At 45.3% G+C, this 24913-nt stretch overlaps 2 protein-coding genes across 2 annotated transcripts in view; one reads left to right on the top strand and one right to left on the bottom strand.

Annotated features, from left to right (window-relative positions):
* Nucleotides 1–3195, bottom strand: part of LOC116091775 — a 3448-nt gene extending 253 nt beyond the window's left edge. The window contains exons 1-2 of the mRNA XM_031373247.1: nt 2847–3195; nt 125–302 (exon numbers count right to left, since the gene is read on the bottom strand). Coding sequence (XP_031229107.1) covers nt 125–302; nt 2847–3195 — 527 coding nt within the window. The remainder of the gene's footprint in view (nt 1–124; nt 303–2846) is intronic.
* Rmdn3 (regulator of microtubule dynamics 3) lies at nt 2983–23856 on the top strand. The gene is made up of 13 exons (XM_031371500.1): nt 2983–3105; nt 3422–3615; nt 5807–5999; nt 6369–6512; nt 13128–13413; nt 14231–14333; nt 17994–18054; nt 20413–20488; nt 20630–20707; nt 21499–21597; nt 21856–21909; nt 22435–22515; nt 23116–23856. Exons 2-13 carry the CDS (start codon nt 3429–3431, stop codon nt 23167–23169), a joined length of 1416 nt encoding a protein of 471 aa, XP_031227360.1. The 5' UTR covers nt 2983–3105; nt 3422–3428; the 3' UTR covers nt 23170–23856.
* Nucleotides 23857–24913: the final 1057 nt, after the last annotated feature.

Genomic DNA, 24913 nt, shown 5'->3' with positions numbered 1-24913 from the left:
CATTATACATCAACCCCCCCCCTCGTGTGTCCCACATGAAGATTTTGCTTTGAGCACATAGTTTGTACTAAGACCCTATTTTCCAAACTGCACATTCACAGCTTTTTGGCTGTCTTCAGTTTACCTTGCTTTCCTGATGCTATTCTCCCCGATCATTAGAATCTCAGACTTTATCTGAAAGGGTCTGCAACGTCCATGCTTCTGCTCATTGCGGCCAGGAGATGCTATCAGGTTAGCATTGTAATACAGCTGAGGGCCCTCTGTACAGCCATTCTGTGCTGGGTCCAACAGTCGCCACTCCTCTGGAAAAAAATCCACACAAAGCTATTATCGCACGGTCCGTTTCCGCATCTTGTGGAAGATACTTAGTCCAGCAGAGAGCATACAAAGAGGGGAGCTGTGACCCACAGAATATGGGGTTCAGCTCTACAGCTCTGCACTCTCCATCTCCACTCTTCAGCAACACACTGGACAAGTCTGTGGCAGGAGACTGGGGCTCCTGGTGGGAACCAGGGAGAACAGGAGACAGGGCTCCTGGTGGGCTCCCATCAGATCAGCTCGGTTAGCCCAGGACCCCTCAGAGCTGCTCAGTGCTCAGGGAAGTGGCTTTTGGAGTGACCTGGAGACCAGACTGGATCACTCCAGCCCTGGGTGACTATATTACCCAATAAAATTAATATGTCTCATTTTTTTCTTTTTTTAACTTTTTAAAAAAGATTTATTTATCTATTTATTTATTATTATTTCTGGTTTTTTTTTTTTTTTTTTTTTTTTTTTTTTTTTTTTTTTTTTTTTTGATTTTCGAGACAGGGTTTCTCTGTATAGCCCTGGCTGTCCTGGAACTCACTCTGTAGATCAGGCTGGCCTCGAACTCAGAGATCCACCTGCCTCTGACTCCCAAGTGCTGGGATTAAAGGCGTGCACCACCACCGCCCAGCTAAGATTTATTTATTATTATAAATGAGTACACTGTAGCTGTCTTCAGATGCACCAGAAGAGGGCATCAGATTTCATTATGGGTGGTTGTGAGCCACCATGTGGTTGGTTGCAGGGATTTGAACTCATGACCTTCGGAAGAGCAAACGGAGATTTTACCCGCTGAGCCAGCCCAATTAATCTTGTTTTTAAGAAAAAGGAGAGGACAGTGGCAGGTAGAATGTGAAGAAAATATGACTGCATGCATGTACAAACATTTTACAATGAAACCCATTATTTTCTATGCTAACTAAAATATTAGTTCTTAGTTTGTGTGTCCAAAACCTGCGCGTATGGAGGTCAGAGGACAACCCCTAGTGTTATGTTCTTGCCTTCTATCTTGCTTGAGGCTGGGTCTCTGTTGCTACTCTGTTGAGTCTTTTATGATGTCCATGTCCACAACCCTTCTGGTAGAAGAGCTGGGATTACAGACGCATGCTACCATGTCCAGCTTTTACATGGGTCCTAGTATTTAACATTGTCATGCTTTGTATAGCAAACACTTTACCCACTTTGCCATATTTACATATTTGTCATGTACCCACAGTGTGATTGTGGGGTGGGGTGGTGGTGGTGGTGGTGGTGAAGCAGGGGTTGAGGCAGGGTTTCTCTTTGTAGCCCTGGCTGTTCTGAAATTCACTCTATAAATCAGGATGGCCTCAAACTCAGAGATCCTCCTGCCTCTGACTCCCAAATGCTGAAATTAAAGACAGGCACCACTACCACTTGGCTCCAAAATGTTTAATAACATTTTAAAGGTGAAAGACAGAGGCAGGTGGATCTCTGTGAGTTGAAGGCCCTTCTGGTCTACAAAGAGAGTTCCAAGGCAGCCAGTGCCATACAGAAAAAACCCATCTCAGCAAACCAACCAACCCCAAAACAAAAATGGGGGAAAACCCTCAAAACAAACCAAGAAACAAAAAAAAGACAGTGGAGGGCTGGAGAGATGGCTCAGCAGTTAAGAGCACTGACTGCTCTTCCAGAGGGCCTGAGTTCAAGATCCAGCAACCACATGGTGGCTCACCACAACCATCTGTGATGGGTTCTGATGCCCTCTTCTAGTGTGTCTGAAGACAGCTACAGTGTACTCATATATATAAAATAAATAAATAAATCTTTGAAAAATAAAAAGAGAGTGGAACTACCTAGGTCAGTCCTCTAAAACATGTTATCTATCTTTAAATGAGATACTTTTAAATATATATTCATTTATATATGAATACATTTGGATCCAGACAAATCTGTAATGTCAGAATTTGGAAGGCCAAATCAGAAGGCCAGAGAGGCCAAAGCTTGGCTTTATGGCAAAGACCTATAATCCCAGCTTTTGGCAGAGTGGGAATTCAGAAGGACCACAAGATCAAGATCTGTCTGTGCCACAGGGTGAATTAAAAGCTAATTTTGGCAATTTGAGATCTGGTCTCAAAATTTAAAAGCCCTCCCCCCCCACCAAAAAAAAAAAAAAAGAAGAAAAAGAAAAAAAAGATAGGTGATGTGGTTCAGTGGCGCAGCACTTGCATAGCGTTTGTGACTCCTTAGAGGCCAGTCTGGGCTATATCCCTGACTTAGTAAAGCAGGCTGGTAGAAGTCCCAGCCTGGCTGTCCTGGAACTCACTCTGTAAACCACGTTGGCCTCGAACTCAGAAATCTGCCTGCCTCTGCCTCCCAAGTGCTGGGATTAAAGGCGTGCGCCACCACTGCCCCGGCAACTTTCTCTAATTTCATCTGGCAGTGGCGTTGTTTGGGATTTGACTAGAAAATCGGTAAAGAACTTAGCCAGAAATAAAGACAGTGTTAAGAAGAGGTGGGGGAGTGGCATCTTCCAGGTATAGGCAGCGTGAGATTTGCAGAGCACATTCTGGGTGCAGTACCGGGGGAACCCACGGCAGGGTAGAGTCCGCCCAGCAGGCTCGGGCACTCGCTAACGCGATCCGCCTTCGCCAGCTCAGGTACAGCGTCCTCTCGCTGATGTAGCCCCGCCCCCAGAGCCCGGGTGGGAGGCAGAGCCTTGTGCGTCATCTCCACGCGCGTCTCACCGCGCGCGGAGCAGGTGGCGCGGATTAAGGACGTCAAGATCATTGACAGCGTGAAGCCGCGGTGCCTGCTGCTGCCATGGTGGCTGGTGGCTGGGTAAGGGTCTGAGTTGGTCTCCTGCGGGCCGGCGTGGCTTCTGGGGGCGCCGTAAGGCCGAGAGCGTGCAGCCGGCTGCGAGGCTGCCATGTACCGGGTGCTGGGAGGCCGGGGGCGCAGAAGCCGAACTGCACTGGGCAGGGGCGCGTTGGACCGGCGCTGGTGCCCCTCGGCAGGGCGTCCTTCTGCGCCGGGGGCTGCGGCACCCGAGGGCCTGGCCTGGGTGAGGCCGTGGCTAACGGGTTCTGCCTCGGGGGTGGAGGACCGGCCTCATGACTCTCTCTCGGTTCGCTCCTGTTTCTTACGCGGGCTGCAGGTACACTATGTCTAGACTGGGGGCCCTGGGCGGCTCCCGCGCCGGGTTGGGACTGTTACTTGGTACTGCCGCCGGCCTTGGATTCCTGTGCGTCCTTTACAGCCAGCGATGGAAACGGACCCAGCGCCGTGGCCGGAGCCACAGTCTGCCCAACTCCCTGGACTATGCGCAGGCTTCAGAGCGTGGACGCCAGGGTAAGAGCACAGGTCATTACTAACTGATGGCACTGGGCCTTGGGCTATCTTTCGCAGAGCAGGTTGGCGGGGCAGGGGTAGGCTGAGTTTCACTCTTTTAGGAAAACTTATCGAAAAGGAAAACCGTGCCCTTTCCTCCGATTCCAGGAAAGCTTGATGCAAGAAGACTGTAGCTTTCACTTTCTAGTTCTGGTCATGGGTACCGAGGGCATTTGAGAAGTGTTGGGTGAGGGGTGTGTTAGACAGAGGAAGAGTCTGAAAGAAGGAACAAGAAATAATCTCATTGGAATTAAAAGTTCTGGTGGCGTAGATATATGTATCCAGATGTGAAGGGTGTTTAGAGAGTAATCCAAGTTTTAAAAATCCCTTTTATGAAGAAAAATTCAGAGGGATTGTGTAACTTTCTCAAGGTTGTTACAGAGTAAGTGGCAAAGCTGGACCTGTCGTCTGGTCCAGTGGACTTTTCCACAGCTTGGGCTGAGAGCACACTCAAGCAACTGAAACCAAATGGTTGAAAGCCAGCAGTGACCGATGAAATGGGTTTTGGTTTGTAAAAAGTCTTCAGGTTAAGTCATTTAGGCAAAGCAGCTGGGGCTTTGAGTTCCTCCCCTTATTTGGGTAACAAAGGCTTGTGTGGGCACCTGGTTCCCTGCTCATTGAAAATGTTTTCTCTGACCACTGTTCTCATATATGTTCTGATTCAGTGCTGACTGGGAATGTTAGTTCTGCAAGAGTGTCTGCAGACTTATCACCCTAGGTTGCAGCTGTCAGCGTCTGATAACAGTGGTAGTGTGGCATGGCCAGTGACCTGGCTTTCTCTCGTCACTTGTACTTTGTTCATTTGTAATTTCTTACTAGTGGTCTGGCTTCCCCTGAGGATGGGAGAAAGCCTACACATTCTAGGGATCTTCTTTCTTGCTGTACCCCAAGCACTGCTGGCCTAGATTTCTTCTAACAAGGGCTGTATGCATGTCTGTTCTGTGGGCCTGCCCTCTTGAGTTTATCCATATTGTATATTCCAGTCCAGTTGCTTTAAATGTCTACCAGGTTCCTGATTCATCCACGCTCAGTTTGGGAATGAGCAGATTCATCTTGGTAACTGTTTTTCTTATGGAGTTTGGCCAGTTTTTTCCGTGGGCCTTTTCTTGGTGATTGTTCATTTTCTTTTTTGCTCTGCTCTGCAGATATTAATTATGACCTCAAGAGAATAGTAACTATTCATTGAGAGAACAGGATTTTAACAAACCCAGTTTTTGTTTTACTGGGTGGTTGGTATTGATTACCTGGTATTTAGCACCATAAGGCCAGACACTTTTTTTTCCTTTTTGTATTTTTGAGACAGGGCTTCACATAGCTTGGGTTAGCCTCAAACACTGTTTAGCTGAAGCTAGTCTTGAACTCCTGACCCTCCTGCCTCCACCTCTGAGGCCACCACTCCTGGCCAAAGGTTTTCTTTGACTCTAGCAGAACAGCTGCCCCGCCTTCTAAGTACCACACCCTTGAAGGCATTTTACATTACCTGCTGTGTTCTAAAGGTTCTTCAAGCAGATAAGTGTTTCTTTAGAGACTGCGACCTTAAAGGGTGTGTGTGTGTGTGTGTGTGTGTATGTGTGTGTGTGTGTATATACATGTGTAGACACACCAGTGTGTAAACCTGCCTCAGTACTTCTGTGTGTAGGACCTGGTTCCCTCCCTCCACCATGTAGGTTTTAGGCATTGACCCTAGGTTGTCAGTCTCAGCAGCAAGTACTTTTACCCAAGAGTCATCTTGTCAGTTCAGATTTTCACGTGGCTTGTCTATGCCTTAGCTGTGAAATGTATGCTCCCAGAGGCTCAAATTCGCTTCTATGAATTGAACTCCAGGAAAAGCAAGTGGCCCGGCTTAATGTCTCATGCCTTTAAACCCTATGTAGTTCCAGGACAGCTGGAATTACATAGATCCTGTCTCATAAATGCTCCTCCAGAGGATCTGGGTTCAATTCCCAGCACCCACATGGCAGCTCACAACTGTCTATAACCAGGGGATTCAACTCCCTCACACATGTGGGCAAAACACCAATATATATAAAAACCAACAAACAAATAAACAACAAGAGAAGCAAGTGCTTTCGAAGTCTAGGTTTGAAAGGTTTGTTTTTTTTCCCTCATTATATCTCATGGGTATCTCTGTCTCCTGTTCCCCTTGCTTCAGTGACACAGTTGCGGGCTATCCCAGGGGAAGCTGGAGATGCTGCGGTGCTGCCCAGCCTCCCACAGGAAGGACAGGAGAAGGTGCTGGACCGCCTGGACTTTGTGCTGACCAGTCTTATGGCACTGCGGCGTGAGGTAGAGGAGCTTCAGAGAAGCCTGCAAGGACTGGCTGGGGAGATTGTCGGGGAGGTCCGGTGAGTGGCTGGGTCTCTCGCTCAGCTTTTCCTGGCTTCTATGGCTTTTCAGCTGAAGTGTGTTCAGCTCTTTGTGGTTCTAAACAAGCCCATCCTATATAGCTGCTAACTTAGGGTGGAGGAGGCTGCTTGGCTGGTTCCTTTCTTATCCTGATTGTGTTGCTCCCTTTGTGCCCTTTTGGCCTATTGAAGCAGCTCAGCCTCTCTTGTTCCCAGTTTAGTCTGCTAGGAGGTAGCCTGAGGCGCTGCCCTTACTCCCCTGAGAGCAAAGACTCAGGATCTTCTCTGCTCCTTTAATGAGGGAGGAGTGAGGAAAAGACAGGCTGTGTGAGTCCTAATGTGCATTCTGGGGTGGTGCCTGCTTTCTAGATCTCATATAGAAGAAAACCAGAGAGTGGCTCGTCGGCGCAGGTTCCCTTTCGCCAGGGAGAGGAGTGACTCCACCGGCTCCAGTTCTGTCTACTTCACTGCCTCCTCCGGGGCGACACTTACAGATGCAGAGAGTGAAGGAGGGTGAGTTGTCTCCTGGAGGCAGTGCAGTTCCAGCTGCATTGTATTTGTCAAAACACTATCAGAATCCAAAACAAGTTCTGTAAATAATTTTTGAAAAGTTGGGATATGATTGAATAGTAACAGCTTCCCAGTTTGTGTCATTCAGACATAACATGGGAATGTAGCGGTGGTTATGGCATACATCTGTTTTATGAGTTGGCTTTTTTTTGTTTTGTTTTGTTTTTGTTTGTTTTTTTCGGAACAGGGTTTCTCTGTATAGCCCTGGCTGTTCTGGAACTCACTCTGTAGACCAGGCTGGCCTCAAACTCAGAAACCTGCCTGCCTCTGCCTCCCAAGTGCTGGGATTTAAAGGCATGTACCACCACCACCCGGCTTAAAAACACATTTTATGTATATATTTTGCCTGTGTGTATGAAAGTGCACTGGTTGTATGTCTGGTGCTTGCAGAGCCCAGAAGAGGGCACCAGATCCCCAAGAACTATAGTTACATAGTTTTAAACATCCATGCGTGCTCTGGGACTGAACTTGGGTCCTCTGCAAGAGCAGCAGGTGCTCTTCCATGCTAAGCCATCTCCTCAGCCTTGGGGCTCTTCTTTTAACACCATTTTTAAGGGCATTTTTCTGTGTCATCACAAGCGTTGTTTTAGAATTCCATTTCTTTTTTTGAGCGGCTGAGCAGCGTGTGCCTGATCTGTAGGCCTGTCCAGTGTTCCTTTCCCCAGGTGTTGCTCTCTTCTCTGGGTGTCTGGCCCACTCACTCTTGCGTCTGGACGCTGGGGAGGTGTCTCTCAAGTGCTCAGCAGATCTGATAAGAGGATTTACTGTGAAGTAGGACAGCGGCAAGCAGGACAGTCTCTTTGAAGTTTGGTCAGGACTTTTTACTTTTAAACCACAGCGCCATTCTGAAACTTTGGTCTTAAGGCCAGTCTGATGTCCTTGGTGGCAGCATCTGTGCATGTGGTGCTCTTGCCAGTCACCCAGCAGGTCTGGGAGACTTAGAGGCTGATGTTTCCACTGGGTGACCCCTGTTGACCTTTGTTTCTCCTTAAGGAATAGACACGTCAGAGAATAGTGAAGGTGTCGGGTCAGAGTGGCTGAGTCAAGCAGAACGTGCCTAGGGTGGCTACAAGTTAAGCTCGTGAGCAGATTCATCTCTTATGGGCACACCTTGTAACATTAGCTACCATTTGTTGTTTTACTTCCTCAGATAGTGTTTTAAGCACCTTAGTGGTATTTTCTTACTTCATCCACATGATAATCCTGTGACCCAGGTTCTGCTCTTCTGTTTCTCAGATGAAGAACTTGAGCTTTGGCACTCAGAGCAGTGTTATACAATGTCCAAGCTCAGACTTAGCCAGCTTCTGTAAATCCCCTCTGTCCTAACAAGCTGGCTTATCTGTGATCTGAGGAGTGGCACAAAGGGCTTCCGTAGGCACATGTGTGACACGTAGCCCTGCAGTTGTGCCGTTGACTCAGATGCCCCAGCTCACTGCCCAGGAAGGCCCGAGTGCGGTAGTAACTTGGTCTTGTCTAGGGGACTGTTCTTTTCTCCTGCTTCTTCCTGTTTCTCTCTTCATGCTGGAGATTAACCCCAGAACCTTCCATATGCTAAGCAAGTGCTCTACCATGGGGCTCCATCCCCAGCCCTCCATTTGGCTTTCCTACAAAAATTAAGAATAAATTTACTGTCCCTTTTCATGCTCCTGCCATTGGTCTTTAATGGAAGATTTTTTTTTTTTATACCCCTGAGACAGGGTTTCTCTATGTAGCCCTGGCTATCCTGGAACTCAGACTGTACACCAGGATGACCTCAGAGATCCACCTGTCTCTGACTCCTGATTAAAGGCATCTGCCAGCACTGCTTGGCTTACTGGCAGATTTGATTTCTGTTTAGGAGTCTCTTGAAATTAGTGAAGTATTTATTTGTTGGAGCCAAGGATTGAGCTCAGGGTTTCACATATGCTATGCATAGCCTATTAATGAGTGCCCCAGCCCAAACAAGTGGAATCTTGTAGATCTCCAGCCTGTTTACTGTTATTATTGTCTGGATGTCTGATTTCTAGTTGTGTATTTGACAGATAGTAGAACCAGGTTTGTTTTTGTTTTTTGTTTTTCCAGACAGGGTCTTATTATGTAGTCCTAGCTGTCCTGGAACTCACTCTGTAGACCAGACTGGCCTCAAACTCACAGAGATCCTCCTGCCTCTGCCTTCTGAGTGCTGAGATAGAACTAGTCTTTTCAGTTTACCTAAAAGTGCTCTGCTAGGAGGTGCTTCCTTAACCCATGTTAGAGGAGGGGACAAAAATGACACATTTGAGTTACAAAGAAAGACTGATAGTGCTGGGCCTAAGGTCATGCTTGTGAAGCTGGATGAACTCAGTCATACTGGGACTAAGATCATGCTTACAAAGCCTGATGAACTCGGTCACTTGGATGGAGACTGATGGTGGAGTTTTATTTCCCATGTGTATGATCTATATATATATATGTGTGTGTGTACCTGGAGGTTAGAGGAGGACTAAGGGCGTTCTGTTATATCACTCTTTATTTTATTTGCTTTATTTCCTCCAGACAGGTCTCCTGGCTAGGCTGATGGCTAGGCAGTCCCAGCTTCTGTCTTTGCCTCCCATAGCATGAGTTACAGGTACACAAATCATCTGGCTTCTGGGGATTTGAACTGAGGTCCTCAAGATTCTGTAGCAAGCACTCTTACCAGCTGAACTATCCTCCAGCCTCACTGAACCTTCTTTGAAGGATTGGTATTTATGTGTTTGTGGCTGTGTAAATTTCTATGTACCACATACAGGAGCCTGTGTAGATTTGAAGGAAGGCATTGAACCCCTCAGAACTACATTTACAAGAGGTTGTAAGCTGCTGTGTGAGTGCTGGGAACTGAACCAAGATCTGCAAGTATAGTTAAGAGTTTTTAACTATTGAGCCATCTCTCCAACTGTTTGCATGTAATTGTTTTTTGTTTGTTTGTTTGTTTGAGACAGGGTTTCTCTGTGTAGTCCTGGCTGTCATGGAACTCACTCTGTAGACCAGGCTGGCCTCCAAGCATGTAATTGTTTTTAAGATTTATTTTATATGTATGAATGTTTTCTATGTATGTGTTTATATACACTATTTGTGTGCCTGGTGCCTGCAGAAATAAAAGGGCGTTAGATCTCCTGGAATTGGAGCTAATGGATGGTTGTGAGACATATTGTGGGTGCTGGGAACCAAACCTAGTTTTTCTGCAAGGGCAACAAGTATTCTTAACCACTGAGCTATCTCTCCAGCCCCTGGTTGACCTTTTTAAGAGGGAAGAACAGAAGGAGAGCTTTTCTCAAGCTCAAAATGTAAAACTCAGACCGTTCATGATCATTTGTTTGCTTTTACTTTTTTTCCTTTTTTTTTTTTTTTTAAGAAAAGCTTAATACAGAAGAATGACTGGGCAGTAATGAACACTACCAACAGTCCTCTTAACTGATGATTTAAAGAAATTATACAGACTTGTAGGGTCAGCCAAGTATGGTGGTACTCAGGACTCAGGAATCTGAGGCAGAAGGCCAGCCTAGAATTACAATAGTGAGTTTGAGGCTAGTTTAGAATATTTAGTAAGACTCTGTGTCTCAAGAAGTAACATAAACAAGTTAATCTCCTGGAGTCAGTGGGTCAGAGTAGGTGCCTTACTGCATGCATTGCTCACTGGACCATCCTAGCCACAAGGAGCAGGTAGGCAACAAAGGTGTGGATGGCTTTCTTAGTTAAGGCTGCACTGGGTTCAGCTCCATGACTGGTCCTGTGGCATAGGAAAGCTGATGATGATGCAAACTGTGGCTTAGCTGGCTGCTCTCAGGGGCAGTGGCCATAGTGAGTAAGTTTTTATAATGGTACATGCCAGATAGGTCAAAGGGAAATTCTGGGAGGAGGTCACACACTCTGAAATGGCTTTAAGCATGTGTACCTTAGGGAGGTCTTTGAGGGATGATTTGGTAGGCTATTCTATGGAGAGCTAAAATTTCTGTTTCTCTTTTCTGAGACTGGTTTCTTCTGTGTAGCCCTGGCTATCCTCAGACTCAGGAATCCATCTGCGTCTGCCTCCCAAGCACTGGCATTAAAGGCATGTGCCACCACCATCACTACCAGCTACAGTCTCTTTTTTTAAAATTTATTTTTATTTATAAATCTTTTTACACTTATTTAATTTTTGTGTGTGTATGTGTGCAACAGGGGTGTGCCACAGTTGTGCAGTAGAGGTCAGAAGAAAACTGAGCAGTGGATTCTTCCTTTCATCATGTGTGTCCTGAGCTCAAACTCAGGTCGCCATGTTTAGTACCATGTGCCTTTACTTGCCAAACTGTCTCTTACCCTGTATTCTGTCTTTCTTCCAGATGTTGACTGTCATGAGGAAAGCAGAATCACTGTGCAGGCGTATGAACTTATCCCCGGGCACTGTACCAAACATGGCTTGATATTTTCCCTGAAGAACCCAACATGCCTTTAAACCCAACTTCCCTGGCATCCCAGCCACAACTTCTCATCTTTATTCCTTGAGCTCTTGTCTTCTTTCCTTCTTTAACGTGGCTTATCTCTACTGCCGAGAGTCACAGGCTTAGGACCTAGGCCTGCTCCTGACTTAGTGTCCCAGGCTCAGCTCTCTAATGAACATTAGGAGGTCAAAGAAAGTAGTCAGTAGCAGGCACAGACATTTGGGAAGCCAAGTCTTTAATTCATCAGCTCTTTGTGGGAACTGTTTCTCTAGTATGCTTATCTCAAAAGCCTTGGGGCATGGCAACCAGTGAAGCCCTGTCTGATAGATTTCCACAAAGGTTGGAAGTAATAGGTAAGGGAATGTTGTAAATAGTGTGAATAATCCTGGCACATAGCAAATCTCTTTTTAGGCCCTTAAAAGCCATGATTGTTACCATGATGTGGGTCTTGAGCTTGGTTAGGTCTTGAGGTGGGGCTGAGGTGCAAAGCTCTCTCTGTTAGCCTTCCTGCTTCATGGGGCTCTGTTTGTTCTCACCCAGCTGGTGGCTCCCTTCTTACCTCTAGCTGCTAGGCTATTCAGAGTTCTGGCCTTTGAGCCTCAGGGAAAAGGCAACAGAGCCAGAGTAGTGCATCCTGGGAGTGCTGGAGACACAATCTCCTATTTGAACTCCCTCAGCCTAGCTCTTCTCTTGTAGCAAAGAAAAACAAGTTCTCCACAGCAGTTGTATCCCTTATCTACTTTACCTTGGCCCTGGCTAGACTGGGTAGAGACCGTGGCTTGATTTTCTCACTTGGGCAGGTCATTGTCTAAGTTCAGCTGGAGTTTCTCTACTTGCCCTTGTATAGTCTCATTCCTCAGTACTCAGATTGGTTATGAAGTCTGGTACTTTTCCTTGGTCCTTTAATCTCCAAGTTCTTACTGCAAACTCCCAGGAGGAAAGACACTAGGATGATATTTAAATATCATGCATTTGTGTGTGTGTGTGTGTGTTTATTTTCAGGACAGGGTTTATCCGTGTAGCTCTGGCTGTCCTGCAACTCGGATCTGCAGACCAGGCTGTCCTTGAACTGGGATTAAAGACATGCGCCACCATTGCCTGGCTCATGCAGGTTCTTGTAATCGATGCTTTGGATGCTTTTCAGATAAAAAGAAGCTGCCCTAAACAGTAGTAGCCATATGCTTAGACTGGGGCTCCAACAGCGTCTACTCCCTGGTGCCCTCCGAAGCCTCTATGGCTCTCTAGATGACAGTGCCTTTGCCTGCAGGATTCGGCAAAAATTCCTGCAGGATTTGTTAGGCTGTCTTATGTGGTCAGAGACTCTTGTTTGGTTGATTTCTGTTGGCCACAGGGAACCTGCCTTTATTCTTCACTCCAGGGAGGAAGGTTTTCTCCCAAATGAAATGTAAAATCTTCCTTGTGCTTCTGGAGGGCTCTCAGGTGTCTGTTTCTGGCCCCTGGAAATCTCCTTTGTCCCAGGCCCATTTCTTGTATGATTTAAGTAGTAATTCGTTAGCTGCTGGTGGACAGAGAACTAAGACACTTGGCTTCCTCTGCGGTGTTGGCTCCTAGAAACCACCTGGCTTCTAACGACAGAGACGTTATTCTAGGGGAGTGTTTGCATCTTCCTCCTCTGCCCTACCGTTTGCATCTGCTGCTCTTCGTGTTCCCCAGGCTCCCTCTCCTGCCATTGAGGTTTGATTGTAGACTTGGTCGCAGGTACAAATTTGAGAAAGAAATTGGAGAAATATGTGGGTGCCGCTCATGCCTCAAAGGCCGGTACCCATGCAGGTAGCTCCTGACAGATGTGTTGCGGCTAAGAAGGATGATTATGAAATCCCTAGCTCTAAAACATTTTCTTCCCCTTGTTTTCTGCAGTTGGAATAGTAGCTAAACAGAGGGATTTTATATTTGACCCTGACTATTACACAGCACCTAGCTGCCTCCAACTTCTTCTCCGATCATTTCCCTAGCTTATAGTTCAAGTTTTCTCTTGAAGACTAGTTTCTGCCCTTCTATAAGAAATGGTCTGGCTCAGTAGACAATGCAGAATAGCCCTTCTTCTGGGGCTGGAGAACAAACCCTAGTTTTGAGCTAAATAATCCCCCTTTTTTAACCCTATCCCTTAATTCTCTGCCAGTTATACAACAGCCAACGCGGAGTCTGACTATGAGCGGGACTCTGACAAGGAGAGTGGGGACGCTGAGGACGAAGTGAGCTGCGAGACTGTGAGGCTGGGGAGGAAGGACTCTCTGGACCTTGACGTGGAGGCAGCATCCAGTCCGGCTTCGGCTACCTTGGAGGATGATGACTCCTTGGGCCTTGAGGATGTGCAGCTGGTCCTGCAGCAGGCGGATGAGCTGCACCAGGGCAGTGAGCAGGACAAGAGGGAAGGCTTCCAGCTGCTGCTCAACAATAAGCTGGCGGTGAGACTGCACTCCTCCCCTGAATCTGATACTCCCAGGGACTGAAAACAGACCCATGGGGTTTCTAACCCAACAAAGCAACATGGGAAAGGAGATAGGGGTGAGAGGGCTGCTTCTGCACGTATCCGCTCAGTTGTTTATCCTTTCCCACAGAGGTCTTGAAGCTGTTGTAGTGCTTATTGTAGCTTCTTGCATGGTTTTCTGCCTCCTGTACAATTCTAGGGAGCCCTCCTCTCTATGGGGGGGGATTGCAAAGGACTGGAATACTCGTTCTCCCTTAACTCCACCACACCCTGTTCCTTCAGTTTTCCTTGAGATAGTTGAATCTGCATGCCCTACTTGAAATTTCTATTATAAGTGACATTGTGTAGGTCATTCAACAATTCCCTCAGGCTCACAAGCCAAATTTATTATGTAAATTCCCCCCTAAATTAGACACCACCCCATCCCTCAAGGCAGGTTTAACTAAGTAGCCCTGGCTGGCCTCAAACTCCTACAGATCCACTTTCCTCTGCCTCTTGAGTGCTGGGATTAAAGGTGCAAGCCACCGTGCCTAGCAGAATTCTCCTTTGTATTAAACAATTTCATGTCAGCCTAATCTTCTTTTGCTGTGTCTCATATCTTCATGGCATTATTAGGAGACCACTGTTCTTACCCTGTGATTGTGCAAGCTATCAACTAGAGATAATGTTTTCAGTTGACTGCCTGATGTCAGTGACTATAGCACTGTCTTGGAAACAAGCCTACAGTGTGGGGAAGACCAGGGCCTCCATTCTTCATGGCTGAGGAGACTCACATATTCCTTTTTGGTCTGTAGTATGGAAGCCGACAAGACTTTCTGTGGCGCCTGGCCCGGGCCTACAGTGACATGTCTGAGCTTACTGAGGAGGAGAGCGAGAAGAAGTCATATGCCCTAAATGGTAAATGCTGACAGGTACCCGATGGGAGTGTAACCAGCTGATACAGCTGGCCCATTTGCTTGAGGCCCAGGGGAACCACAAATCTGTCAGGACAGGAATAGTATCAGCAGGGACAAACTACCTTCCAAGGCCCTTTGCTTCCTCTGAAGATAAGGATTTTGAGATAGCGTGCTCTGCTTTTCTGCTCTTCATAGTGAGTAGCATAGGTGCCTGTCCTGGTTAATGTGTATGCCATGGTCACATTAGTCTTTGCTTTGACTTCCCAACCAGGAAGAAGGAGCGCCATATGTTAACCAGAGGAGGGTTTGCCTGCTCCTTAGGAATCTTGAGTCAGCAAGGCAGAGCTTCTGAGGCTGAGTGTAGCATGTATGTGAGCACCTACGAGAAGTAGTTTGGAGGTTATTGCTGACTTCTGTTAAGTCTCAAGGATCCATTTAGTAAGTCTGTTTCCTAAGTCTCTATTTTGGAAGCTAGAATTCAATTGAACTGTGCCAGTCTTAGGACTTGGCCTTGTTGGTCATGAAGTGAAAGAATCTAGAACTTTAAAAAAAGGGATGACCTGGTGTGGCAGCTCATACCATACTCCCAATTCTTGGGGGGTTGAGGCAGGAAGACTGCTGTGAGTGCAAGACAGCCTAAGTTACACTATGAGTTTCAGGTTCACTTATTACTTCATTTTTCTTTTCAAAAGTTTCTGCTTTCAGCTAGGTGTTGGTAGCATATACCAGTACCCAGCACTTAGGAGGATCATGAATTTGAGGCCAGTCTGAACTATATGAGACCCTGCCTTAAAAGTCTTGGAGACAGGTTTAGCTGCTCTGGAACTGGCCACACAGACTGGGCTGGCCTCCAGCGTTATCAGCAATCCTTTACCACTACCTCTATCCCCCAGGGCTGCACCACTGCACTCAGGGAAAAGTTTGTGGGTGTGGAAGAAATGACTCAGCAGTCACAACTACTGGCTGCTCTTCAGTGAAGCTGGCTTCAGTTTCCAGCACCCACAGGGTTCAAGGATCGCAACTCCAGTTATAGGGGGGGGGTCAGATGCCCTCTTCTGGCCTTTGCAGGAATGACATACACATGGTGCACAGACATATCTATAGGCAAAATATGCTTAGACTTTAAAGATTGTTTTATTTCTTAGATTTCAGGTGATGGTTCTGATCAACATTTGGGCTGAAGTTTAACCACATGATTTCCTTTGACCATTTTTCCCCTCTCCCCATTGGACTTTATTCTTATTAAAAGTCTGAGCTGGATATGGGAACACATGGCTGTGATCTTAGCATGGGGAGGCCCGTGTAAGTAAGATCAGCTTGGTGTACATAGTGAGTTCTAGGCCATCTAGGCACTCAGCTTCCCCACCCCCAGTCTTTCAGTCTTCCATGAAGATCTTAGGAAGAGGATGGATTAACAAGCCTCCCCACATCTTTTTTGGATTTTCTTAATGCCTGTAATGAATTTATTGACACATATGTACCATTATCTCCTGGGTTTGACAGACCTGCTGGTGCTCATCAACATAAGATACCTCTCTGTCTTATAATAGCTGAAAGTTTTTTGTTTGTTTTGTCTTACACTGGGCTTGAACTCCTGATCCACTCTCCTCTACCTCTCAATGCCCAGATTATAGGCACACATTACTATATCCAGACAGATTGAGTTTTTAATATAAATTCAAGATAGAACAAGCCAAATGATCATGGGTAGTCACTTTCCTATAAAACATTTTTTTTTTTGACAAGAGTCTTATGATATGGCCCAGGGAACTTGAGATCCTCCTGCCTTAGCCTTTTAAGGTCTGGGATTATAGGCATTTGTTCCACTGGGAAATATATTTGTAGGCATGGGCGTGTACGCTATAGTGTACGTGTGGTTATCAGAAGACAGATTAAGGGAATAGAACTCAAGTTGTTAACCTTGGCAGCAAATGCCTTAATCCACTATCTTGTCCCTCCCTTGGGAGTCATGACATCATCAAGGTGTGCAATTGTGTTCTGACATCTTTCTCCAGGGAACACTATTTTTCATAGGATATACAAATGTGTGGAAGTTGAAGAATTTTTGCCCTGAATGAGTTTTCTTTTCTTTTCTTTTCTTTTTTTTTTGGTTTTTTTGAGACAAGGTTTCTCTGTGTAGCCCTGGCTGTCCTGGTACTCACTCCGTAGACCAGGCTGGCCTCAAACTCAGAAATCTGCCTGCCTCTGCCTCCCAAGTGCTAGGATTAAAGGCGTGCACCACCACTGCCTGGCCTGAATGAGTTTTCTAAGTCAGCTTTGTTGTTCTGTAAGACTCTTTCTTAACATGAAACTATTGACACCTTTGGATATAATTTTAATTTCTTCAGCTTACATACAATTATATGTGTTTTTCTTTTTGATTTTTCAAGGCAGGGTTTCTCTGTGTAGTCTTGGCTGTCCTAGAACTTATTCTGTAGATCAGGCTGGCCTTGAACTCAGAGGTCATCTTGCCTTTGCCTGCTAAGCACCAAGATTAAAGATGTATGCCACCACTACCACCTAGTTTATATTTGTGTTTCTTTCCAATTTTCTTTCTCTTTCTTCATGAGCACTCAGGGCCCAGGGATTCCATCTCTGTCTCCCAAGTGCTGGGACTACAGGCAGGCTGTTGTGTCCGTCTAGGACATGGATGCTGGGGACTCAAACTATAATCCTCACACTCACAGCAAGCACATCATCCACTTAGCCATCAGGCCTGGCCCTACAGATCTTCCAGATGTTTTTAAAAAATGGTTTACTTATTTTTATGTGCACTGATTGGTGTTTTGCCTACATGTGGGTCTGTGTGAGGGTGATGGATCCCCTGGAACCAGAGTATAGGCTGTTGCGAGCTGCCATGTAGGTGCTAGGTATTGAACTTGGGTCCTCCAGAAGAGCAGCCAGTGCTCTTAGTCGCTGTGCCATCTCTCTAGCCACCCCTAACCTTTTTTAGAAGACAGTTTCAATACATAGTCCAGGGTAACCTCAAACTTATGACCTTCCTGCCTTAGTCTCTGAATGCTTGGATTATAGGCTTTTGCTGCCTCAACTGGCTTTTTAAAGAATTTTATTAGCCTGGTGATGGTAGCACACACCTTTGATTTGTACTTGGGAGGCAGAGGCAAGTAGATCTGAGTTCAAGGCAAGCCTGATCTACAGAGCGATTTCCAGGACAGCTAGGGCTATGCAGAGAAACCCTGCCTTGATAACAAAAAAAAAAGAATTTTATCCAATCACAAATACTTTTAGGAATAAAATATAAACAATATATGCAATCTTAGTGATACATAAGTATCTTTAAGCCTGTTTACAGTCTTTCTAGAATAAGGTCTGTTGGAGACAGTTGCTGTTGGTTCCTTTTTTATACTTGAAATGCAAAAAATGACTTCAAGAACATCAAGTATGTATAAAAAGATGGTAGGCAGGAGCCAGGCATAGCTCATGTGGTGCTCTCAGTACTTGGAAACAGAATCTCAAGTTCAGGGCCAGTCTGAGCTACATGAGGAGCCCAAACCTCAAAACAAAAATAAACACAGAGATAGCTCAGGCTAGCAGAGAGAGAGAAGCTATGTGCAACCAAAGTGGTCATTCATTTTTCCTGGACTGTTGCTTGTGGTGGTGCTCGGGGCCTGTATTTACTCTGGGTCTACCTGTCTTCCAGGAAAAGAAGAAGCAGAGGCTGCTCTGAAGAAAGGAGATGAGAGTGCTGCAAGCCACCTGTGGTAATAATATCCTGAAGTTTTAGGAAGAGCCAGAGTAGACTCTTCTCTTTACCCCAGCCAGAGGCAATTGCTTCAAGAACCAGGAAGGGGAGCGTTATTCTGAGTTTCTGCAGGCCTCACCAAACCCTAGTCAGGGATCAGGGAGGTGTGCTTTGGAGGTTAAGGCAAGGGAAAATACAAACTATTCTGCTGGGGCTAAGAGGACTGAATATCTTTCCAAGAGTCACTCTGGCCACAGACTTGGTTCTTTGCTCTTCAGGGAAGCTGGGATAACTTGCATTTCCCGTCCTGCAAAAGCTTTCCCCAGCTGTGATCCCTTGCTGGTGGCAGACATTGGCTTCTTTGCTTGTTTGCATGAGGAAAAGATATGAGCTTATACCCAGGAAGTTCAACAGTTGAGTTATTAGCTTATTGGCCTGAGGGTATGGTGCAGTGGTCGAATCTTTGCCTAGCACACATAAGGCCCTGGGTTCCATACGCAGTACCACACAAAAGTAAACCCAAAAGACTCACAGTGAGTCCTTTTGTGGTCTCTGGAAGACACATTCTGCCAACAGGCACGTGCCAAGGCCTCATGTCTTGGGCCCTGATTCCAGCATCTGTCTTGGTTTTTAAAAAGGTTCGGTCTTCTTCCACTGTCCTCTGCTTTTCAAATCTCTACCCTCAGATGTAAGCTGAGAGGCTGTGTTTTTCCATCTATGGCTGAAACTTTCCGTGCAAAGGTTCTGCTCAGAAGCCAGGTAACTTTCTAGGTACCATTGCTTTCTCTGGGCACTCAAAAATGAAAACCCAGTCCTAAGGATCAGCAGTTTGGAAATGAGTCCCTACAAGTGTCCAATACAACCTCCTACCCCCAAGATATTTAGCAAATATATGAAGAAGGAACTTGGGCATGGGAAGCCGTCTGTTGTCAACTGCTTCTAGTACTGAGTATCGTGGGCAGAGCTCAGGTAGTAAGGTCTTCTGGTGTCTATGTTCGTGTGGTGCTGGGGACTGAAGTCAGGATCTTGTAAAGTGAGAGTATGTCCTACCACTGAATTCAGTTGTCCTTAAAAGGTTTGTTTTGGGGGTAGTGAGATGGCTCAAGTAGATAAAGACACTTGCAGGACAAGCCTGGAGACCTGTTTCATCCCCAGAATACACGTCACCGTGTCAGGAGAGAACTGACTCTGCAGAGTTGTCATGGATCTCCACATTGTGTGTTGTGGAATGTGTCTGTAAACGCAGAGATATAGTTCAGTGGTTAGAAGCACATAGTACTCTTCCAGAAGATTCCACTTCAGTTCCCAGCTCCCAGATCATGACTGTAACTCCAGGTCAAGGAGTCTGATACCTCAATGGACATGTGCTTATATGCTATATACAGACAAAAAAATCTTTTAAACAAAGGTTGGATACTCCTGGCTTTTCAAATGGCACTTGTCACTAAATGTAAAGACCTTACATTTGCTAGGCAAGTAAGTACTTTACCCCTGAGCTACATTTCCCAGCCCCAATAAGAGGAGGACTGATTTGTTCCCCTGGCAGGGAGTATGGGGGGCGGGGCGTCTAAAAAATAGATCTTTCTTCCTCTTTTCCACTAGTTCTCAAGTTAACAAAAATCCTTGAACATCTAATTTGACCGTGCTGAGAACATAATTCTTCCTGCCTAATGATACACTACCTGTATGTTTCTTAAACTAGAGACCTTTTAATGTACATGCAGTTAGGTGGTAGTAACAAGAACGCACTTAGACCTCTTGTAGTTTGATGCTGACTTTTCAGATTCTGGTGTTGAAGTCTAACTCAGCATCACACGATGGCAGATCACTAAGCTGTAATGATACTTGTGACTATGCTCTGTGAAAACAGGGACATTTAAAGATCCAGGTCTCACATGAGGGCAGATCATTAAGCTGTGATCTAACTATGTTTCCAAGTTGTAATACTTGTGACTATGCTCTGTGAAAATAGGGACATTTAATGATCCTGATCAAGACCTTGTCTGTGTTTGTTTTACACAGGAGTTTTGCTATGTCAGGTACTTGCTATACTTGAGACAAGCCTTCTGCCTTAGCCTCTCTGAGTGGTGTGATTACTGAAATGTGCCATCTCGCCTGACTAAAGGAGAGATTTACTCAGGGTGGGTGGTGTCCAGGCAGGGAGAGAAAGGGCATTAAAAAAATACTCAGAATTACTTTGGAGAATTATAGGCCTACCATTAAGTATTAACTGAGACCATGAGTCTAAGAATTATTATTTACAGATGAATTTTTATTGTGCTTTAAGTAGAGCGGAAGTATAGCCATGGTGGGTAGTACATATTCTCTGCACTGATCGTCTGGTCCTTGTCCCTGAGCTTGCTGCTTCCCCCCTTAGGTATGCAGTGCTTTGTGGTCAGCTGGCTGAGCATGAGGGCATCTCGAAGCGTATCCAGAGTGGCTTTAGCTTCAAGGTGAGGACAGGCTTCTCTCCCCTCGTGCTGGCCCAGTCCACTCCCTTGCTTCCTTAGGCTGGCTGGCTTTCCCACAGCCTCAGTGCTTTGTTCTTTTCTCAACAACTCTAGGTGTAATGTTAGTTTGTATTTTCTCCTCAGGAACATGTGGACAAAGCCATTGAACTTCAGCCAGCAGACCCCAGGGGTCACTTTCTTCTTGGCAGGTGGTGCTACCAGGTGAGCTGTAGTCTAAGGCCCAAGATGTTCATGTCACACCAATCTCCAACAAGGCCTTCAAGTTCTTCCTGGTCTGGCTCTTATTTCCTCTGAACTGCCCATGCTGTTGGTAGATGACCCTGTTGTATGTAGCCGAGCGCCTTGAACTCATGATCTTTCTGCCTTAGCCTAAGAGATGTGATTACAGGTGAATGATATCACATCTAGATACAGCTTCTTCTTCTTTTTTTTTTGGTTTTTTGAGACAGGGTTTCTCTGTGTAGCCCTGGCTGTCCTGGAACTCACTCTGTAGACCAGGCTGGCCTCCAACTCAGAAATCCGCCTGTCTCTGCCTCCCAAGTGATGGGATTAAAGGCATGTGCCACCATTGCCCGGCCTAGATATTGCTTTTAATGCAGAACATTTTGTATTTACCATTCCCAAACAAACTTTGTAATAGTTCTGGCAAGTAAATTTAAGGAGTCACATGTGCTAGGCCCTCTGCTACTAAAGCTACATGTCCCAGTCCAAGAAACTCTAACGTTTGTGTGTATAGTATGTATATGCTTGTGTATGTGTGGGTGCACACATATCATGGGAGCATGTGGAAGCCAGAGGACGACCTAAGGAAGTTGGTTCTCCTTCACTTATGACTATGACTTATTGCTGAGCAATCCTGGTAGCCTGAACTGGTTTTTTGGCGATGGGATTTCATATAGCCCCATTCTACCTGTGAACTGGTTTCCCCTGCATCTAGAGTATTAGGATTACAAACACATGATAGTTCACACCTTCATTTTTTTTGATGGCAGGTTTCTCACTTGAGCTGGTTGGAAAAAAAAACGGCTACAGCCTTGTTTGAAAGCCCGCTTAGTGCCACTGTGCAGGATGCCCTGCAGAGCTTCCTTAAGGTATTAAGGGAAGGGTGGGCGGAAGCTACAGTGGCTCATTCCTGGGACCCTTGGTGGGGAAGATGTGTTTCCTGGTTGGGGACAATTCTGTATTTACCTTATTTTGAGGGAAAATCAAAATTACTTTTGAGTTTATAAAAATACTAACCCCTAGGCATAACAATCAATCTTGTGATTATTATATACAGCTTTCTAGTACCTGTACATCAGTTTGAATTTATGAACCTCTTAATAAAGCAATTTTCTTCTTTTTTCCAGGCTGAGGAACTACAGCCAGGATTTTCAAAAGCTGGACGGGTATATATTTCTAAGGTAAATTTACCTTTAACATAGATGGAAATACTTACCTTGTATTTATGGGATTTTTTTTTTTTTTGGCTTTTGGAGACAGGGTTTCTCTGTGTAGCCCTGGCTGTTCTGGAACTCACTCTGTAGACCAGGATGGCCTTGAACTTGGAAATCTGCCTGCCTCTGCCTCCCAAGTGCTGGGATTAAAGGCCTGCGCCAACACTGCCCAGATTTATGGGATCTTTTAACAGTAGGCTTACAGTATATGATGCTCTGCCACTAAGCCATCTATGCCACTAAGCCCCTATTTCTTGAGAGCAAGTATTGAGTGGTATGGTGGTGTGCTAGTGACGAGAGCTCAGACGACTATTACCTCCCAGCAATCCTCTCACCCCTGCTTCCTAAATGTTGAGGTTATAGGTGCACACTACCATATCTCTTTTTTCTTTCCTTTCTCACTTTTGAGACAAGGTCTTGATATGTAGACCAGGCTGGCTGAGAATGCAAGAGATCTACCAGCTTAAGTTTTTACTGTTGTTTCTTTCTTAGTGCTATAGAGAATTAGGAAAAAACTCTGAAGCTAGAAAATGGATGAAGTTGGCTCAGGAGCTGCCAGACATCACTAATGAGGTAAAAAAAAAATTTTTTTTTTTTTTTTAAAGAGTGCTTCAAAATGTAGTTTAGGCTGGCTTCTATCTGACCACAGCCCCACCGAGTACTAGGATCACATCAATATACAACCTAGGTAGTAATACTTTGTGTGGGAAAGCCACGGCATATGCCATGACTCATATGGTCAGGACAACCTTTGGGTGTCAGCCCTCGCCTTTCACCTTGAGACAAGGCTTCTTTGTTATTGGCCACTGTGCATGCTGAGCTAGCTGGCCAGAGAGCTTCAGGGGATTGTTTTCTTATCTCCCTTAAGATTGGCCACAGTGACTGTTACCACACATGGCTTTGATGTGGGTTCTGAGTCCAGCGCACTCACACCCTAAAACTGAAGTGGCAAATGCTTTATTTCCTGACATCTTCCCAGATGCCTTTTTGTGCAGTCTTCTAAGTGCATCTTTCCCAAGGGAGGAGGCAGACTGCATAGACTTTAAGCTCTCATGGTGAAAGTTAAGGAGGAAGATGCTCAGGATAACAGAAAAGGGTCTCTGGTCAACTTCTAGTGATTTGGGAAAAGCTTAATTCTGATTCTATATTAGATTTGCTTTCTTTGTATCCTAGGATTCAGCTTTCCAAAAAGACCTGGAAGAATTGGAAGTAATTTTAGGATACTAATCATACTTCAATTACTCAGGGGCTACTACTTAAACGTGGAAAAGAAAATCAAGTTGCTTTTTTCCCGTGACCCCCTATTGAGTTCAGGAAACAAGCAAGATGTCCTGACCCCTGGAGATTTGACTGCTACCACCATCATCCCTCAACTTTTTATGTTATCAGTTAATTTATTCTAATTTCCTACCTTAATTTAAATTGGGGGTGTACTTGCAGCTAAGGTTTCTGCTTTCTTCCTCCTCCTAAGTGAATTCTTGAAAAACCAAGACATAGGGTTTAATGTGGACACAGCCCGGAAGGCCAAGAGCTGAGAATGAAGTAGCAGAACTGTCTCCCAACTGCCAGTGAGGTAGATGAACTTCAAAGAGCCACGGCAACAAAGCATAGGACTTGTAACCTTTTTGCTAATATTCAACACATATTTATTGTCCTTTAATGTCACACCCTACCTATGAGGACAAAAGGAGCCACCACAGCCCAATTCCTGCCCTCCAATCACCCATCATGTATACTCTAGCTGTATTCCTGGGTGAGGGCTGGACCATGGGACCTCCGGAGTTCTGGCAGCTTTTGGGATGACAGCACTGGCAAAGGGTCTATAAGTATATTTTGAAAGTGATCTATCTGAAGAGGTGCCTGGAATATTTTTTGGTACAAATTTGAAATAAACTAAATTTGATTAGAAGGATATATTCTGACTGTTTCTGTTATTTTTGACAACTTCAGAGTTTCTTCCTTCCAGAGGAAATTGACAACAAAAACTGAGTCAATCACTCTAAGATATTCGTACATGTGAATGTATGTCAAGTATGCCTGAGGGAGGTCTGAAGCTAGATCTAAAGCATTCTGAGCCACCTCTCGTGGATATTGGGAATCAGATTCAGATTATCTGGAAGATCAGCAAGTGCTCTAAACTGATAAGCTATCTGTCTTTATAGGAGTTTTGGCTATCAAACTCTATAAAAAAGAAGAAATTCTAATCTTTATCTCACTACTTTGTAAGTCCTTTGTGCAAATGTCATAATTCCCCAACAGAATAAAACCTTTGTTTATGAAAAGGTCCCACACTGCATTCCTGGAATGATGGCCTAGAGCAGTGACCCCTTTCCTCCTATTTTGCTGTGTAGGCCAAGCCGCCCTGGAACTCAGAGATCCACCTGTCTCCTGAGTGCTGAGATTAAGAACACACCCCACTGTACCCAGCTCTTCCACTATAAATATTTGTTATCAGAGGCTGGAGAGATGGCTCAGTGGTTGTAGTTACTTGTTGCTCTCACAGAGGACCCAGGCCCAGTTCTTAGCACCCATGCGGTGACTCATAACATCTATAACTCCAACTCCTGGATATTTGATGACTTCTGATTTCCAAGTAGCAGGCATGCATACATATGGTGTACATACACACATGCAAGAAAAACACTCATAGCACACACACACACCAACACATGCTCCCAAAGCAAGCAAGCAGTCTTAATTACTGAGCTGTGTCCATGGAGGTCCCAGTGCTTCCCCGACATCTGGGTCTTCTGTTTCTCTTATCTCCGTGCCTAACTTAAAAACTACAATGGATTCTCCACCTCTTCAACTCCTAGCAGCTGCTAACATTTTTCAGCTTACCTGTTCTATTGCTTTTCTCCCAAGCTTAAATAAAATTGCTTTTGAGCTCCCTTCCAATTCTATTTTGAAATTCTTTTATTAATGAGATTCAATGACTCAAAAGGAGACCACAGTGTTTGGAAACACTCTT

Source organism: Mastomys coucha, unplaced genomic scaffold (genome assembly GCF_008632895.1).
Source record: "Mastomys coucha isolate ucsf_1 unplaced genomic scaffold, UCSF_Mcou_1 pScaffold15, whole genome shotgun sequence".
NCBI lineage: Eukaryota > Metazoa > Chordata > Mammalia > Rodentia > Muridae > Mastomys > Mastomys coucha.
The sequence above is the reverse complement of the archived record's forward strand: the minus strand, read 5'-3'. Positions and strand labels throughout refer to the sequence as shown.